This window comes from Chelonoidis abingdonii, chromosome 7 (assembly GCF_003597395.2).
Source record: "Chelonoidis abingdonii isolate Lonesome George chromosome 7, CheloAbing_2.0, whole genome shotgun sequence".
NCBI lineage: Eukaryota > Metazoa > Chordata > Testudines > Testudinidae > Chelonoidis > Chelonoidis abingdonii.
This window is the reverse complement of record NC_133775.1, coordinates 3,294,592-3,309,168: the sequence shown is the minus strand read 5'-3', so window position 1 is coordinate 3,309,168 and position 14,577 is coordinate 3,294,592. Positions and strand designations below refer to the sequence as shown.

General features: G+C 59.8%; 1 protein-coding gene across 1 annotated transcript in view; it reads right to left on the bottom strand.

Moving 5' to 3' along the window:
• BTBD19 (BTB domain containing 19) overlaps positions 1-14,577 on the bottom strand; it is a 68,940-nt gene that overhangs the window by 19,395 nt on the left and 34,968 nt on the right. Inside the window, exon 4 of the mRNA XM_075068278.1 lies at positions 6,744-6,803. Coding sequence (XP_074924379.1) covers positions 6,744-6,803 — 60 coding nt within the window. The remainder of the gene's footprint in view (positions 1-6,743; positions 6,804-14,577) is intronic.

The following is a 14,577-nucleotide window of genomic DNA, read 5'->3' as shown; positions in this document are numbered from 1 at the left end:
GGAGGTTGCTGGGAATGGAGGGAAGCACAGGACAGGGCTCTGATTTCCCCAGTGGGGATTGATGCTCCTGGACCCCAGATAGACCTAACTGAGGGTCTGTTGTCTGTGCTGCAAAGGCCTGTCTGGACTGTGTTTTCCTGTCGTCTAAATAACCTTCTGCCTTTACTGGCTGGTGAGAGTCCTGTGAATGCAGGCCCGAGTCCCCCAAACCACTCTGTGACAATCCCACATCGGCGGTTGCTTGGTACCTGGGAGAACCCACAGGCTGGCTCCTTTCAGCCTCCTCTTTGCTGTCATACCCTCTCGCTCTTTCGTTAGCTTCCTGAATCCAGGCTGGTGCTCAGTTCTGAGCCCTTTACCTGCTAAGTGGGCACAAACGTTTCGGCTGTGTTCACCACCTGCCGTCTCCAGAAATGAGCTCCCCGGTGGTTGAGTCCCCCACGTTCAGCGCCAGGCCTGACACCGTGACACCCCGGTCCACCTGGCCGAGGGCCGCGAGGGGTTGGGGGGCTCTCCTTCGCCAGCTCCCACCGTGGCTGAGTCAGACTGGAAGGTGCGTGTTCATACCGTGGTGGGATCTCCTGGCGACTCGCGCTGGGGCAGGGGGAGTGGACTTGGTTCTCTCTTGCCCCACAGTTCCTGTCTGTCTACTCTCTTTCTCATGCATGTGCAATCGACTTCCTCAGGGCGCGCTGAGCGTGGAGCTGGTGTGCGACGCACTGAGGTGTAGTCCCCTCCCTCCTTCTGCTGCTGTTCCCGGCCCGTATGTGATCTCTCCTCCTCTGTGCCTTCACACACAGCCCGGACACGGGGCGCTCATAGCCCTAACACGCCGTGCGGCGCCCACAGCTGGGCCGACTCCTGCGCGAAGCTGTTCTCCGTGTAGCATACGGGACGGCCTGAGCAGGCATTGATGTGAGGAGCAGTTGGCCTCGATCTCCTGAAGGGTCCCCAGAGATCGGGCCTCAGCAGGCGTTTGATGTCTAAGTGTGAGTGAGAGGATGATGTGCGACGGGGGCGGGGGTTCTTTGGGACCTTGAAGTATCCCGGAATCAGCTGAGGCACCTGTGGCAGGACCGAGGGCGCGCAGCGACTGGCAGATGCCAGCGGGTATCCCTTATGAGAACCGCTCCAGCTTGGGATCCCCCCTGCCCAAGCGTCCTTGACTGCTCCTGAGCCCCTCCAAGATGAGCCTGGGCCCCAGCTTCTGGAGGGGGTACGACGCAGCTCGGCGCCAGCTGGGCCCACGGCGTGCACCCTGCAGAGAGGGGGGCCGGTCTGGGGGGCTGAGTGCAGCATCTCTTCTCCGAGCCCTGGCTTTGATCCTACCTGTCGCTAGCCCAGGAGGGGGCAAGGCCCATTCAAGCCCCCAAGGGCCATGTTGTGTGGAGGGTCTCTTGTGCCGGGACACCTGCCCCTAAGGCGTGAACTGGGCCCTGCCGGCCAAAGAGCCCAGCCAAGCAGCTGCAGCGGTGCGGCACAGGCCTGCACACGCCGGCCCTGGTGTTCTGCCGAGCCGGGGTTTGGTGGAGGGGGTCGTCCGCGTCGCGCCCCCCACTGAAGTTTAAGTCCTGGCTCGTGGTTCCCATGGCAGCCTGACCGCCCCCAGAGGAAAGCGTGGCCTGACAGTCATCATCGCCTGGTGGAGGCACGTGGGGTGGGCTGGTAATCACCGGGCTGTGCCAGTGGTTGCCGAGTGGACTTGTTTCTGTGAGCCGGTCCTCGCCCTTTCCGCAGGCTCCGGGGCGGGCCCCTTTGATGCTAACAAAGGCCCGTGCTGACATTTGTCTCCTTTGCCCTGATTTGTCCTCACAGCTGCCTGCGCATCCCGAGCGCTGGCTGGTGGATGAGGCTAGAGCCATCACGCTGGGTGGGACGTGCATGGTGGGCAGCAGGGATTCCCTGAGCACGACTGTGAGTGGCCCCAACATGCCAAGTGCTTTGCAGGCTGTTGGCGACCAGGTCCCAGCCCACAGAGCAGTGTTTCTGGATACGTTGCCTGCAGTGGTGGTTTGATGGGCCAGGGGCAAATCAAGGTGGTTCCATGCTGCTGGGCGCTCGGGTGCTGTGGACAAGGCATGTGTGAAACCTGCTGGAGGAGAAGGCAGAGCCGGCTCCAGCCCTCGGTGCCAGGACAGAGGCAGCAGAGCTGCTTGTTGGCACCTTGCCCTGTGTGGAGCAGCCTGGGGCAGGCCTAGCCGAGCAGGGCGGATTGGCACCTCGTCCTGGGCGATGGCATGTGGCGTCCTTTCCCATCAGCCCTCTTAGGAGGTTTACACGGTCCGATGTGCCGCAATGGACAGAGGGGCTGAGAATCAGGGGTTTGGGCCAATCCCAGAGCTCACTGGATGGGGGTCGCGCCTTTGCACAGGCCTACCAGGCTGTGACACCAGACAGGGTGCCTCGAGCCAGGAAGCTCTGGAAGCTGCAGGGCGTGGTTTAGGTCCAATATTCTGCCCTCCTGAGCCGGAGTAGTCAGGAGCTTGCCCGAGCCAGGTCTGGGCTCAGAATGCAGACACAATGTTCCAGCCGCTGGTGGGCGGTGGGGCTTGCACTCCGTGGCCCGTAGGTCAATGTGGCACGGAGGTGGGGGCTAAGGACTGGGGCTCACTGAGCATCGCCCAGGCTGCTCGTTTCTGTAAGCCAGGGGGTCAGAGCTGAGCGCCTCGGTAGGCGTTTGCTCTCTGGCTGAACAAGACCATCAAGCTCATGGGTTGCAAGGGAGGAGTCACTCGCCGCCAGTCGGGGCAGGGAGAGGGAGAGACATGCTGCTAAGCGACCAGCTCCACTGCTTCCATCTCCCACCTTTGGGGATCCCTGGCCCCGCGTGTGTGCCCAGTGCCTGGTGCTGCCTGGCAAGTGACCCGGTGAGGCACAGACTGAGGACTGAGGGGCCTGCGCGAGGATGCTTCTGGGGCATGGCAAATGTTCCCCATAAGCCGGTTCCATACGCAGTCAGGCCGCTGCTCTCAGGGCTCTGTGTCAGGCGTCGGAGCGGGGTTTCTGTGGTGTGATGCCGGACTAGCACGCTGTCTCTCTGTCACTCCGTCTCCGCAGGAAGAGGCAAGCGCCCGCCCCGCGCCGTTCTCTCGCATGGTTGTGGCTAGGCCAAGGAGAATCTGGCTGTCACGGAGTCTGTCTCTCGGGATCTGTCCCCCACCTATGGGACTCCTTCCCTTGAGAGACTTGTTCGAAATCACACGTCTTACGCTGTTCCAGATAACTCTAGTGCTCAAGGACCACCCCGGGGTCCTAGCCATTCTAGGCCCTGTCTCAGGCAATGAAGACCAGATCGTCTTCGCTACAGTCCTGCGCTCTGGTACACTGACTGGATCCGTGCTACCGGTCCAGTGCTGCCTTTGCGGGGAGATGGGCATTGGTGGTGAGGGATGGGCGAGCCAGGTGGGGGTAGGAGCGGGGATGCACACAGGCCTACCGATGGCTCAGGGAAGAGAACAGATCATGGCGCATATAGACCTGGTAGCGGGACCACGACGTCCAGCTGCCGAGAAGTCAGACTTGTCGTCTGAGGGGGTGGGATGACGAGGGGGGGGGGTGGGGTGCTGCCTGCAGAGTTATTAATCTCCGGTGCTGAGATCACTCGGCCTTCGTGATCGCCCCATGAGTAAGGCTCTGAAACTACCTGGCTGGGCACCGGTGCGAGAGGTAGCCAAACCCTGAGCAGGAGCCAGGGCCAGAATTTTCAAGTGCTCAGTATCCCAACTTGGATGGCAGATTATCCTGGTCGAGCCGTGGGCGTGCGGCAGTGCCTGGGTAACCCAGCCCGCGCTGCCTCTGTGCAGTGCCGGAGCGGTAACAAGGAACTGGCACGACGATGAGCTCCCCCAGAATGTTGAGCTGTGTCTGACCACGGCGAGTGCCCTGCGGGGGCCTGGGTCTACAGGCCACAGTGGAAGTACGAAGTCTCGATGCTCGTCTGGCTCTCCTGTTGTACCCGGGTGTCGTGGTGGGAAGCTCGTGAAATGTCTCAGCGCATCAGCAGGCAGCACTAACGCAGCCCGGTGGGCCGGGATAAGAGCAAGCCAGACACAGCAGAGGGGCGGCTGCCTGGCCCAGAGGTCAGCTCCAGCTCTCTGTCCGGACACAGGAGCAGTGGCGGGATGGATGCTGGCACGGAGTCCCGGGCGATGTCTGGAAAGCTCCCCACCAAGCCAGTCAGGACTTTGGGGAGCTCTCTCCCTTGGGAGCGAGACTTGTTCAGGCAAGAGCTCACACAGTCTTCACCTCCTGGGTCTCTCCTTGGAGCATTAAGATCCTCTGCCCCTCCGTGTGCTTCCTAACAGCGAGCCACCCAGGCGGGGTCCTGGGGAAGCCACAGGGTTCTGCACCCCCAATTGAGTCGAGATACGTGACTCTCAGCCAGCAAAAACAGAGGTTTATTTCGATGACGAAAGGGTCTGAAACAGAGCTTTAGTGATCAGCGAACCAGACCTCGGCCGGCGCTTCATTTGGGGCAGTGAGCCAGATCCCTAGGGTCTGCCCTTCACCTCCTAGTCCCCAGCCAGCTCAAGACTAACCCCTCCAGCCTCCTCTCTGCTCAGCTCCTTTCGCGGGCCAGGAGGTCACCTGATCCCGTTGGTCTCCACACCTTCATGGCACCTTTGAAGAGGGGCCAGCCATCAGTTGCTTAGGGACAGAGTGCCCGGCATTAGGCGCACTGGTCCCTTCTCGTGTAGAACATCACAACCCATTTTCCACAACGAGATACTTAAGACACTGCTAGGGGACCACTGAGCAGCCACACAGTGTTTCAAGCGCAAACATTAAAGACACAGTCCATTTCGTTCACAGATGCACCCAGACCAGTGACTTGGACAGACCGTCATTTGCGGGAAGATGGGTGAGAGCTTGGTACACCGGGAAGCAGTTGGACAAGAGGGCCTGGCACGAATCATACGACTCATAGACTTTTGGCAGAAGGGACTATCTTCATCATCCAGTCTGACCTCCCTGCACAATGCAGGGCACAGAATCACACCCACCACTCCTATACACAAGGGCCTGGTGCAAAGGCGGTTCGACTCCAGTGAGCTCTGGATCTGGCCCCAAACCCCTGAGATTCTCAGCCCCTCTGTCCATTGCCGGCACATGGACTCGCTGTCACCTCCATAAGGCAGGGCTGAGGGGAAAGGACGCCACAGCCATAGCCCAGAGCCAGGGGCCAATCCGCTCCTCCTCGGCCAGGCCTGCCCCAGGGCTGCTCCACACAGGGCAAGGTGGAGACAAGCAGGCTCTGGCTGCTCTGTCCTGGCACCGAGGGGCTGGGAGCCGGGCTCTGCCTTCTCCTCCAGCCAGGTTTCCACACTATGCTTGTCCCACAGCACCCGAGCGCCCAGGCAGCATGGAACCCAGCCTTGATTTCCCCTGGGGCCCACAACCACCACGCAGGCAACGTATCCAGAACACTGGCTCTGTGGGGCTGGGACATGGTCGCCAACCAGCCTGCAAAGCACTTGGCATGTGGGGGGCCACTCAAGTCGTGCCAGGATCCCTGCTGCCCACCATGCCCACGTCCCACCCAGCGTGATGGCTCTAGCCTCATCCACCAGCCAGCGCTCGGGATCGCGCCAGGCAGCTGTGAGGACAAATCAGGGCAAAGGAGACAAAGTCAGCACGGGCCTTTTGTTAGATCAAAGGGGCCCGGCCCCCGGAGCCTGCGGGGAAGGGACGAGGAGCCGGCTGCACAGAACAATGTCCCACTCGGCACCACATGGCACAGCCCGGCTGATACCAGCCCACCCCACTCCTCCACCAGGCCGATGACCTGACTGTCAGGCCACGCTTCCTCTGGGGCGGTCAGGCTGCCATGGGAACCAACCAGCCAGGGCTTAAAACCTCTCAGTGGGGGGACCGACGCGGACGACCCCCTCCACCAAACCCCGGCTCGGCAGACAAAGGGCCGGCTGGTGCAGGGCCTGTCCGCACGCTGCAGCTGCTTGGCTGGGCTCCTTTGTGCCGGCAGGGCCCAGTTCACTTCCTTAGGGGCAGGTGTCCCGGCACAAAGAGCCCCCCACACAATAGGCCCCCTTGGGGGCTGAATGGGGCCTTGGCACCCCTCCTGGGCAGCGCAGGATGGATCAAAGCCAGGGCTTGGAGAAGAGATGCTGCACTCCAGCCCCCCCAGATGCCCGGCCTCCCCCTTCTCTGGCAGGGTGCACGCCGTGGGCCCAGCTGGGCCGAGCTGCGCGTACCCCCCTCCCAGGACCTGGGGCCCAGGCTATCTTGGAGGGGGGCTCAGGGAGCAGCCAAGGAACGCTTGGGCAGGGGGATCCCCAAAGCTGGAGGCGGTTCTCATAAGGGATCCCGCTGGCATCTGCAGGCGCTGGCGCAGGCCCTCGTCCCTGCCACAGGTGCCTCAGCTGATCTCCGGGATACTTCAGAGGGTCCCAAGGACCCGCCCCCCCGGCTGCCCCAGTCATCCTCTCACTCACCTTAGACATCAACGCTCTGCCTGGGGCCAGATCCTGCTGGGGGACCCTTCAGGAGAGAGGCCAACCTGCTCCTCGCCATCAATGCCCTGCCTCAGGCCACGTGCCCTGTATGTCCACGGGTTGGCCAGGGCACAGCTGGCAGGGGTCGGGGCCCAGCTGTTTGGGGCCGCACGGCGTGAGGGCAGAGAGCCGCCCACGTGTCCGGGGCTGTGTGTGAGAGCAGCAGAGGAGGAGGAATCACAGTCACGGGCCCCTGGGAACAGCCAGCAGAAGGGGAGGGAGGGGACTCACCTGCAGTGCCTCGCACACCAGCTCCACGCTCAGCGCGCCCGTGAGGAAGTCGATGCACAGCTGCAGGAGACAGAGAGAGACAGACAGACTGTGGGGGCAGAGAGAAACCACCGTCACTCCCCCTCCCACACCGAGTGCCGCCAGGAGATCCCCACCACGGCTCTGACACGCACCCTTCCAGTCTGACTCAGCACCGTGGGGAGGCTGGCAGAAGGGAGAGCCCCCAACCCCTCGCCGGGGCCCCTCGGCCAGGTGGATCCGGGGGAGTGTCACGGTGTAGGCCTGGCGTGACGTGGGGGACTCAACCCGGGGGAGGCTGCATTTCTTGGAAGACGGGGCAGGGTGGTGAACACAGCCTGGAAACGTTTGTGCCCACTTAGGCAGGTAAAGGGCTCAGTGAACTGAGCACCAGCCTGGATCTCAGGAAGCATGACAAAGAGCGAGAGGGTGATGGACAGGGAAAGAGGAGGCTGAAAGGAGCCAGCCTGTGGGTTCCTCCCAGGTGACCAAGCCAACCGCCGAGTGTGGGATTGTCACAGAGTGTGGGGGAGTCGGGGCCCTGCTATTCACCAGGACTCTCAGCCAGCCAGTAAAGCAGAAGGTTTATTTAGACGACAGGAACACAGTCCAAGACAGGCCTTGCAGGCACAGACAACAGGACCCCCTCAGTTAGGTCTATCTTGGGGTCCCAGGAGCATCAGATCCCCACTGGGGAATCAGAGCCCTGTCTGTGCTTCCCTCCATTCCCCAGCAACCTCCTGAAACCCTCTCACTCTCCAGCCTTTGTTCAGCTTCCCGGGCAGAGGTGGCACCTGGCCTCCAACCCCTTCTTGGGTTCTCATGTTACATGCTCAGGCATTTTCCCTCCAGCCAGTCTCCCATCCCACAGTGCAGATCGTCCTCCCAGGCCAACACCCCCACTCAGCATTCACAGAGCACAGTAAGAACAGTCCCAGTTTGTCACAGGGATGAACTGTAGAGCAGCTGCAATGTGATGGGTCAATGTACATACAGGGACCGAGTTTCGGTGTAACCTTGAATCTGGCATGTGCCCGGCTCAGCTCAGCCTGAAGCCGAACCCAGTCCTGGGGAAGCCGAGAGCAGAGAGGGCTCAGAGGAAATCCCAGCATGCCAAGCTGATCCTCAGTTTCCACCCACCCCTGCTGTGCCCCCAGGTCCCCGCTGGAGGAAAAGCCCCCCCCGCCTTTGCTCACTGTTGTTAATACCCTTCCCACCCCAGCTGGCTGGTTTTGGGGGGTTAGTTACTTCTCCTGTGCCCCTGGGGTTAAGGAGCCGTGTACGCCCTCGGGCCTGTTTTTTGGGGTGTTTAAGGTATTTGACTCCAGTGGGAGTTAGGCACTTGGAGGCTCTGGGCTTGGCCCTCAGACCTGGGGGGGTTTCGCTCTGCATCAGCACTGCACACGGGTTAGCCCTGCAGGGGGTGGGCTGCTCCAAGGCCAATGCAGAGCCTGGCGGGCCCAGCCGGCAGGTGTCAGTGACTAGACCTGGCGCAGCTGCGCTAACACCGCTCCCCACTGCTACGCAAGCTGTTCGATCCCCAGCCCTGGGTGAGGCAGTAGCACTGGGCCCTGCCTGCGGTTGTGCTGTTGCCTTTGGTCTTCATGCTGGGGCCCCAGGGCAAAGGACCCAGCAATATAAACTACGCCTGGGAACCAGCCAGCAGTTCTGAAGGGACCCGGAGCCGCCAGCCAGCGCAGCCTCCAGGCAAGGCTCTCAAAGCACCTTACAAACATCAGCCACTTACTTTAACCACTAGGCCTTGCTGCTGCTCCCAGATGTGCTGGGCTGGTTGGATCGCAGAGGGAGGCCAGGCAGCACTGGCAGGGATGTGGCACTGTGGCTGGAAGAAATGAGGGGGTTTCAAAGCTCCCCCACCCCAAGATGTACTAAAGAGGGGTGGGGCAGGGGGCTCCCGCTGCGCCATTCCAGTGGGATGACCTGGTGCAGTTCCTGACCTCTACCCCTTCCAAAATTAATGGAGAGGGGGGTGACTGAAGAGGAATGGACTGGCTGAGCCCGGTGTGACAGAGTGGAACTTTTCATAATATGTTGTATGACTTGTGTGTGTGCCTCAGTTTACCCAATGTGCTGCCTGGGTAACTAGGTGGGCGGGTTGTTTTCTTTGCAGGAAGAACCCTGAGAACCGGGTGGGGGTGACGCCTAGCTGGCTGGGGCCTGGCCCAGATAATGGCCTGGCCACTGGGGACCTAGCAAGTGATGTCCCCAGCTCTCTCCAGGACGTCAGAGAAAAGGTTCCAGGAAGGGGAGCCCCAGCGTCACCGTGGAAATCCACCCCCAGCAGATCTTGGACTCTGGAGCAGCTGGGGAAGAGGCTCCTCTTGGCAGGCCGATTTCCCAGCCCCAGGCGCTCAGCAGCCCCGCAGGGATTGGGGTTGCATCATAGACTATCAGGGTTGGAAACGACCTCAGAGGTCCTCTGAGTCCTCACCCCCTGCTCAAAGCAGACCAATCCCCAGGTCTGTCCCAGTAGGGCGTCAAGCCCTGACCTAAAAAACCTTCTAAGGAAGGAGATTCCACCACCCCCTTAAGAACCCACATCCAGTGCTTCACCACCTCCTAGTGAAATAGTTGTTCCAATAGCAACAGAACCTCCCCACTGCCACTTGAAGACCATTGCTCCTTGTTCGTCATCAGTTCCACTGAAAACAGTCTCAGACCAGCCTCTTGAACTCCTCAGGTAAGTTGAAAGCAGCTATCAAAATCTCTCCCACAATCCCATTCCTGCAGCCACCATTTCCCAGCGACATCAACATGTCTCCAGCCCCCTAATCATTTGTTGCCTTCCGCTGACCTTCAATTTTTCTACATCCTCTTGTGTGAGGCCCAAACTGGACACAGTACTCCACATCAGGCTCAACCAATGTCAATCAGAGGGAAATGATCACGTCCAATCTGCGTGGCAATTGTCCCTTAACAGCCCCAAACCAATTACTTCTTGGCAACAAGCGCACACTGGTGACTCATATCCAGGCTCTCTCGCCACTGTAACCCCTAGGTCCTTTTCTGCAGACGTGCCATAGCCACTCGTTCCCTAGTCTGAGCAATGAGGGATTATTCCGTCCAAGTGCAGACTTTTCACTTGCTCCTTATTGAACCTCATGGTTCGTTTGGCCCAATCCTTCCAATGTTGCCATAGTCACTCTGACCTATCCCCTACCCTCACGCATATCACCACCCTGCCAGTTCATGTCATCGTGCAAACTTGCTGAAGTCAGTCACCGCCATCCTCCAGATTATTAATGAAGATATGAACAAACCGGTCCCAGGACCGATTTTGGGCACCGCGACGCTTAAAAGCCAGACTGCGCAACTAGACATGCAGCCCATTTCCAGCACTACCCGTGAGCCAACGATCTAGCCAGCTCCTTTCTGTCACCTTATGTCCATTCATCCAGCCCAAACTGATAACTTGCCAACAAGATACTGGGGAGACCGGTATCAAAAACTTTGCAAATCAAGGGAATTAACAGTCACGCTTTCCCCATTCACCAGAGCCAGTATCTCCTAAAGAAGGCAATTAGTTTAGATCAGCATGACTTGCCCTTGGTTGAATCCATGCTGCTGTTCGGAACAGTTCCTCCCTCTAAGTGCTGAAGAATGATTCCGAGGACCTACGCTTGATGTCAGACTGAGGTGAAGGCGGACTGCTTTGAGTTTCCCTGGATCCTCCCTTGTCCCCGTTTAAAGAGGGCACTACATTGGCCTTTTTCCAGTCGTCCCTGGGACATCCCTGATCGCCATAATTTTCAAGATAATGGCCAATGCTCTGCAAGTGCACAGTATAGCCCGCCACTGCTCGAGCAAGCCTCAGATGCAGCGCATCCGGCCCAGGGCACCTACGCTCGTCCAGCTTTTCTAAATAGCCCTCGAACACTTCTTCTCCACAGAGGGCTGGTCACGTCCTCCCATACTGTGCCTGCGTACAGAGTCCCTGGTGGATGCCGGAACTGCGCCCCACAAAGCCAGGCAGGACTTGGGAGTCTCCTTCCCTGGAAGCAGGCGTTCCAGGCAGAAGCCTCACCACGCCTTTACTCCTGGTCTTAAACCTGAAGCAATTCAGCATATGCCCTTGGCCTCCCAACAGTGAGTCCACCTAGTGGATCCTGGGAAGCCAAGGGCCTCACAACACCCCACTTCGCATCAAACCAAATCTCCAGCCACCAGTAAAAAAGGTTATGCGATGACAGGAACACGTTGAAAACAGAGCTTGTAGTCACAGAAGACCCCCTCACGGTCCATCCTGGGGACCACGTCGAGCCAAGCCACCACTTGCCCCACTCCCCAGCCCACTTCCCAACTGACAAACGCCTGCAGCCCTCCTCTGCTGTTGTCTCTTTCCCAGGCCAAGAGCTCACCTGAATCTGTTACACGCTTTAGCCATCCCCCTTGAGGGGGAAGCCCCAGCCAATTTGTTGCAGGAGACAGGTGGGTTGATCTATGCAACGCTGCCTGTACCCACCCACCGTAGAGACTTAAGAAATGCATAGGGGAAACTGAGGCACCCACACAGTATGCAGAGGAAACATTAACAACAGTCCCTCTTCGTCACAGCTGCCTAGAGCAGCAGTCTGGGAGCTGACCTTGTTTGTGAAGGCAGAGGCAAAAAAAGCATTGAGTACATTAGCTTTTTCCACATCCTCTGTCACTAGGTTGCCTCCTTCATTCAGTAAGGGGCCCACACTTTCCTTGACTTTCTTCTTGTTGCTAACATACCTGAAGAAACCCTTCTTGTTACTCTTAACAAGAAGAAATCGAAGCCCTGAGATTCTGACCCAAGGCCGCCTGGAGGGTGGGGGGGAGGCAAGTGGGGCAATTTGCCCCAGGCCCCGAGCCCTGCAGGGGCCCCACGAGCCCTGGCCCGGCGGCGGTCTGGGTCTTCAGCCGGCATTTCGGCAGCAGGAGGCCCTTCAGTCGCTCCGAGTTTTCGGCGGCATTTCAGCAGTGGGGGGACCTTCAGTGCTGTCAAAGACGGGGAGTGACTGAGGGGCCCCCCGCCGCCGAAGACCCAGACTGCCTCCGGGTGTGTACAAGCACCGCAGCTCCCCCGCTTTGCCCCAGGCCCCCTGAATCCTCTGGGTGGCCCTGTTCTGCCCCGGCGGCCTCGGGCTCTTTCCTCTCCCCTGGAGGCCGGAGGATGGGCTGACTCCACGGCCAGCCAGAAAGCAGGCAATCACGTGCTGCCGGTGAGTCTCTGAGCATGGCCCACCCTGGCTCTGATGGGTGAAGATGTGCCGGGGGGACGAGTGCGTGGATTCCAACCCCACCCAGTCCGTCCCCAAGCTACCGTCACCCAGAGACAGACGGGAGAAGGACTCCCAGGAGAAGGAAGTGGGAGCTGGGCTGGGGTTGGTGTCTCTTCCCAAAGGCCCCTCTTCCCTTGGGAGAGGTGCCAGCCCTGGCGGTCGCTGGATTCCCATCACCGGTGCTTTGCCGACGAGAGAGGAGGTTGGAGGATGGGTCTGGAGGCCTCGGCTCCAGGCCCAGCTCTCCCGCCAGCTGCCGGTGACCTGCCCCCAGACTGTGATTCAGTCCTGTCCCCGCCCCACTGACCTGCCCCAGGCTCTGAGGCTTCTCTGAGAGGCTCCAGGTTCCTGCGTGGGGAGGCGTGGGTGAGCAAGACCGTGGTCCGTGTGGGCAAGGGGAGGAACCTGTTGCCTTTGCCTGAGGGGTCAAGGGAAGGTGGCAGCCACGAAGCCAGGGCTCTGCGCAGGAGGTTACATGGCGCAGCAGAGGGGGAGCAGGCCAGGCACCTGCTTGCTCCAGGAGCCCCAGGACTGCTCAGAGGGGACGGGTCACCCCCGCTATGGCCTGGCCGCTCTCTCCTCCTCCAATTTCACCCAGCGGCTGTGAGCAGAGGAAGGAAAAGCCTCACCCTTCCCAGGACCCCTTGGCGGCTACGCCCTGCTCAGCACCGTGGCCAGCCTGCCTGGCCCCGCTCTCAACCGGGCGTGTCCAGCCAGCGCGGCCCCAGAAAGCGAACCACAAGCAAAGGAAATTGCAGCAGAGGGTGATGCTGGCACTAGAAGCCAGGGCTCAGGGAAGCTGGCGACTTCCTGCTGCAGCCACGGGTGGCCCCTCTAGCCCGCTGGTGAGGAGTGCCAGGAGGCACTGAGCTGAACCCACCATGTGACACGCGGGTGAGATGCCTCTCTCACCCCATCAGAGCCCACCCAGCCCAACCCTGCTCTGCCCCGCCATGTGCCCAATGGCCCCACCCACTCTGCCGTGTGCCCCATGACCCTGCCACGGTCCCGCCGGCTCCGCCACAGCCCCGCCCCACCTGCCCTGCCATGGCTCCACTGGCCCAGTCATGCTCCCCTCAGCCACAACCTGCTCTGCCACAGTCCCACCTGCCATGTGCCCCATGAACCTGCCCACCAGCCACATGCCCCACGATCCTGCCAGCTCCAACATGGCCCTGCTCCATCCGCCCAGTCATGCTCCCTTCAGCCCCACCTACTCCTCCATGGCCCTGCCCACCCATGCTCCCCTTAGCCATACCTGCCCCGCCATGGTCCCACTCACCCTCGCCCCCAGTCCCCTGCACTCACGGCAGGACTAAGTATTATCTGGACCATCCCTGACAGGTGTTTGTCCAACCTGCTCTTAAAAACCTCCAATGATGGAGATTCCGCACCCTCTCTGGGCAGTTAATTCCAGTGTTTAACCACCCTGACAGTTAGGAAGCGTTTCCTTACATCCAACCTAAACCACCCTGGCTGCAATTTAAGCCCATTGCCTCTTGTTCTATCCTCAGAGAACACTTTACCTCCCTCCTCCTTGTAACAACCTTTTATATCTTTGAAAACTGTTCTCATGTCCCCTTTCAGTTGTCTCTTGTCCAGACTAAACAAACCCAGTGTTTCTGATCTTCCCTCATAGCTCGTGTTTTCTCAACCTTTAATCGTTTTTGTTGCTCTTCTCTGGACTTTCCCCAATTTGTTCCCATCTCTCCTGAAATGTAGCACCCAGAACTGGACACAACACTCCAGCTGAGGCCTAATCAGCACAGAGCAGAGCGGCAGAATGACTTCTCGTGTCTTGCTCACAACACTCCTGCTAATACAGCCCAGAATGATGTTCACTTTTTTTGCAACAGTGTCACATTGTTGACTCTTACTTAGGTTGTGGTCAGCTCTGACCCCCAGATCCCTTTCCGCTGTACACTCCTTCCCAGGCAGGCAGTTCCCATTTTGTGTATGTGCAATTGATTGTTCCTTCCTCAGTGAAGTATTTTGCATTTGTCCTTATTGAGCAATGGGGTGTTGTCAGCCCCAGACACTGGGCCAAAGGCAGCCCGTGGAAAGGAGTGGGCTGGAGCAGCAGAGCCCCACGCCTGTGGCATATACAGGGGCCAAGGGATAAGTGTATATGTGCAGCCGCTGCCCCACCCACCCCCAGCCTGTGCCATGGAGAGGGTCTGCAGTGCCCAGGGCAAGGACCCCATCCAGCAGAGCTGGGGCACTGGGGAGGTGCAGGGCTGGTCTGGCTGCATCAGCAGCTTCAGTACCAGACGCTGTGTGGGAAAAGCCGGCTATGGCCTTGGGGCCATTGCATCAGGGGCTGGGCCTGCCAGCACTGGGAAGGGAGCCTAAACTTCGCATCTGCGTCCCAGCCAAGCCAGGCCCCCTGGATGGGGATTTCCCACTGCTTCCTGCTTACCCCTCCACCTGCATCCCAGAGGGCAACCCCGCCCCCTCCGCCTGCTGCAGCCACATCGCCTCGCTGGGCGCTAGGAAAGGAGGCAGCCGGCTGGCTGGTGGAGGTCTCTGGTCTATCACAGGGGCTGGGA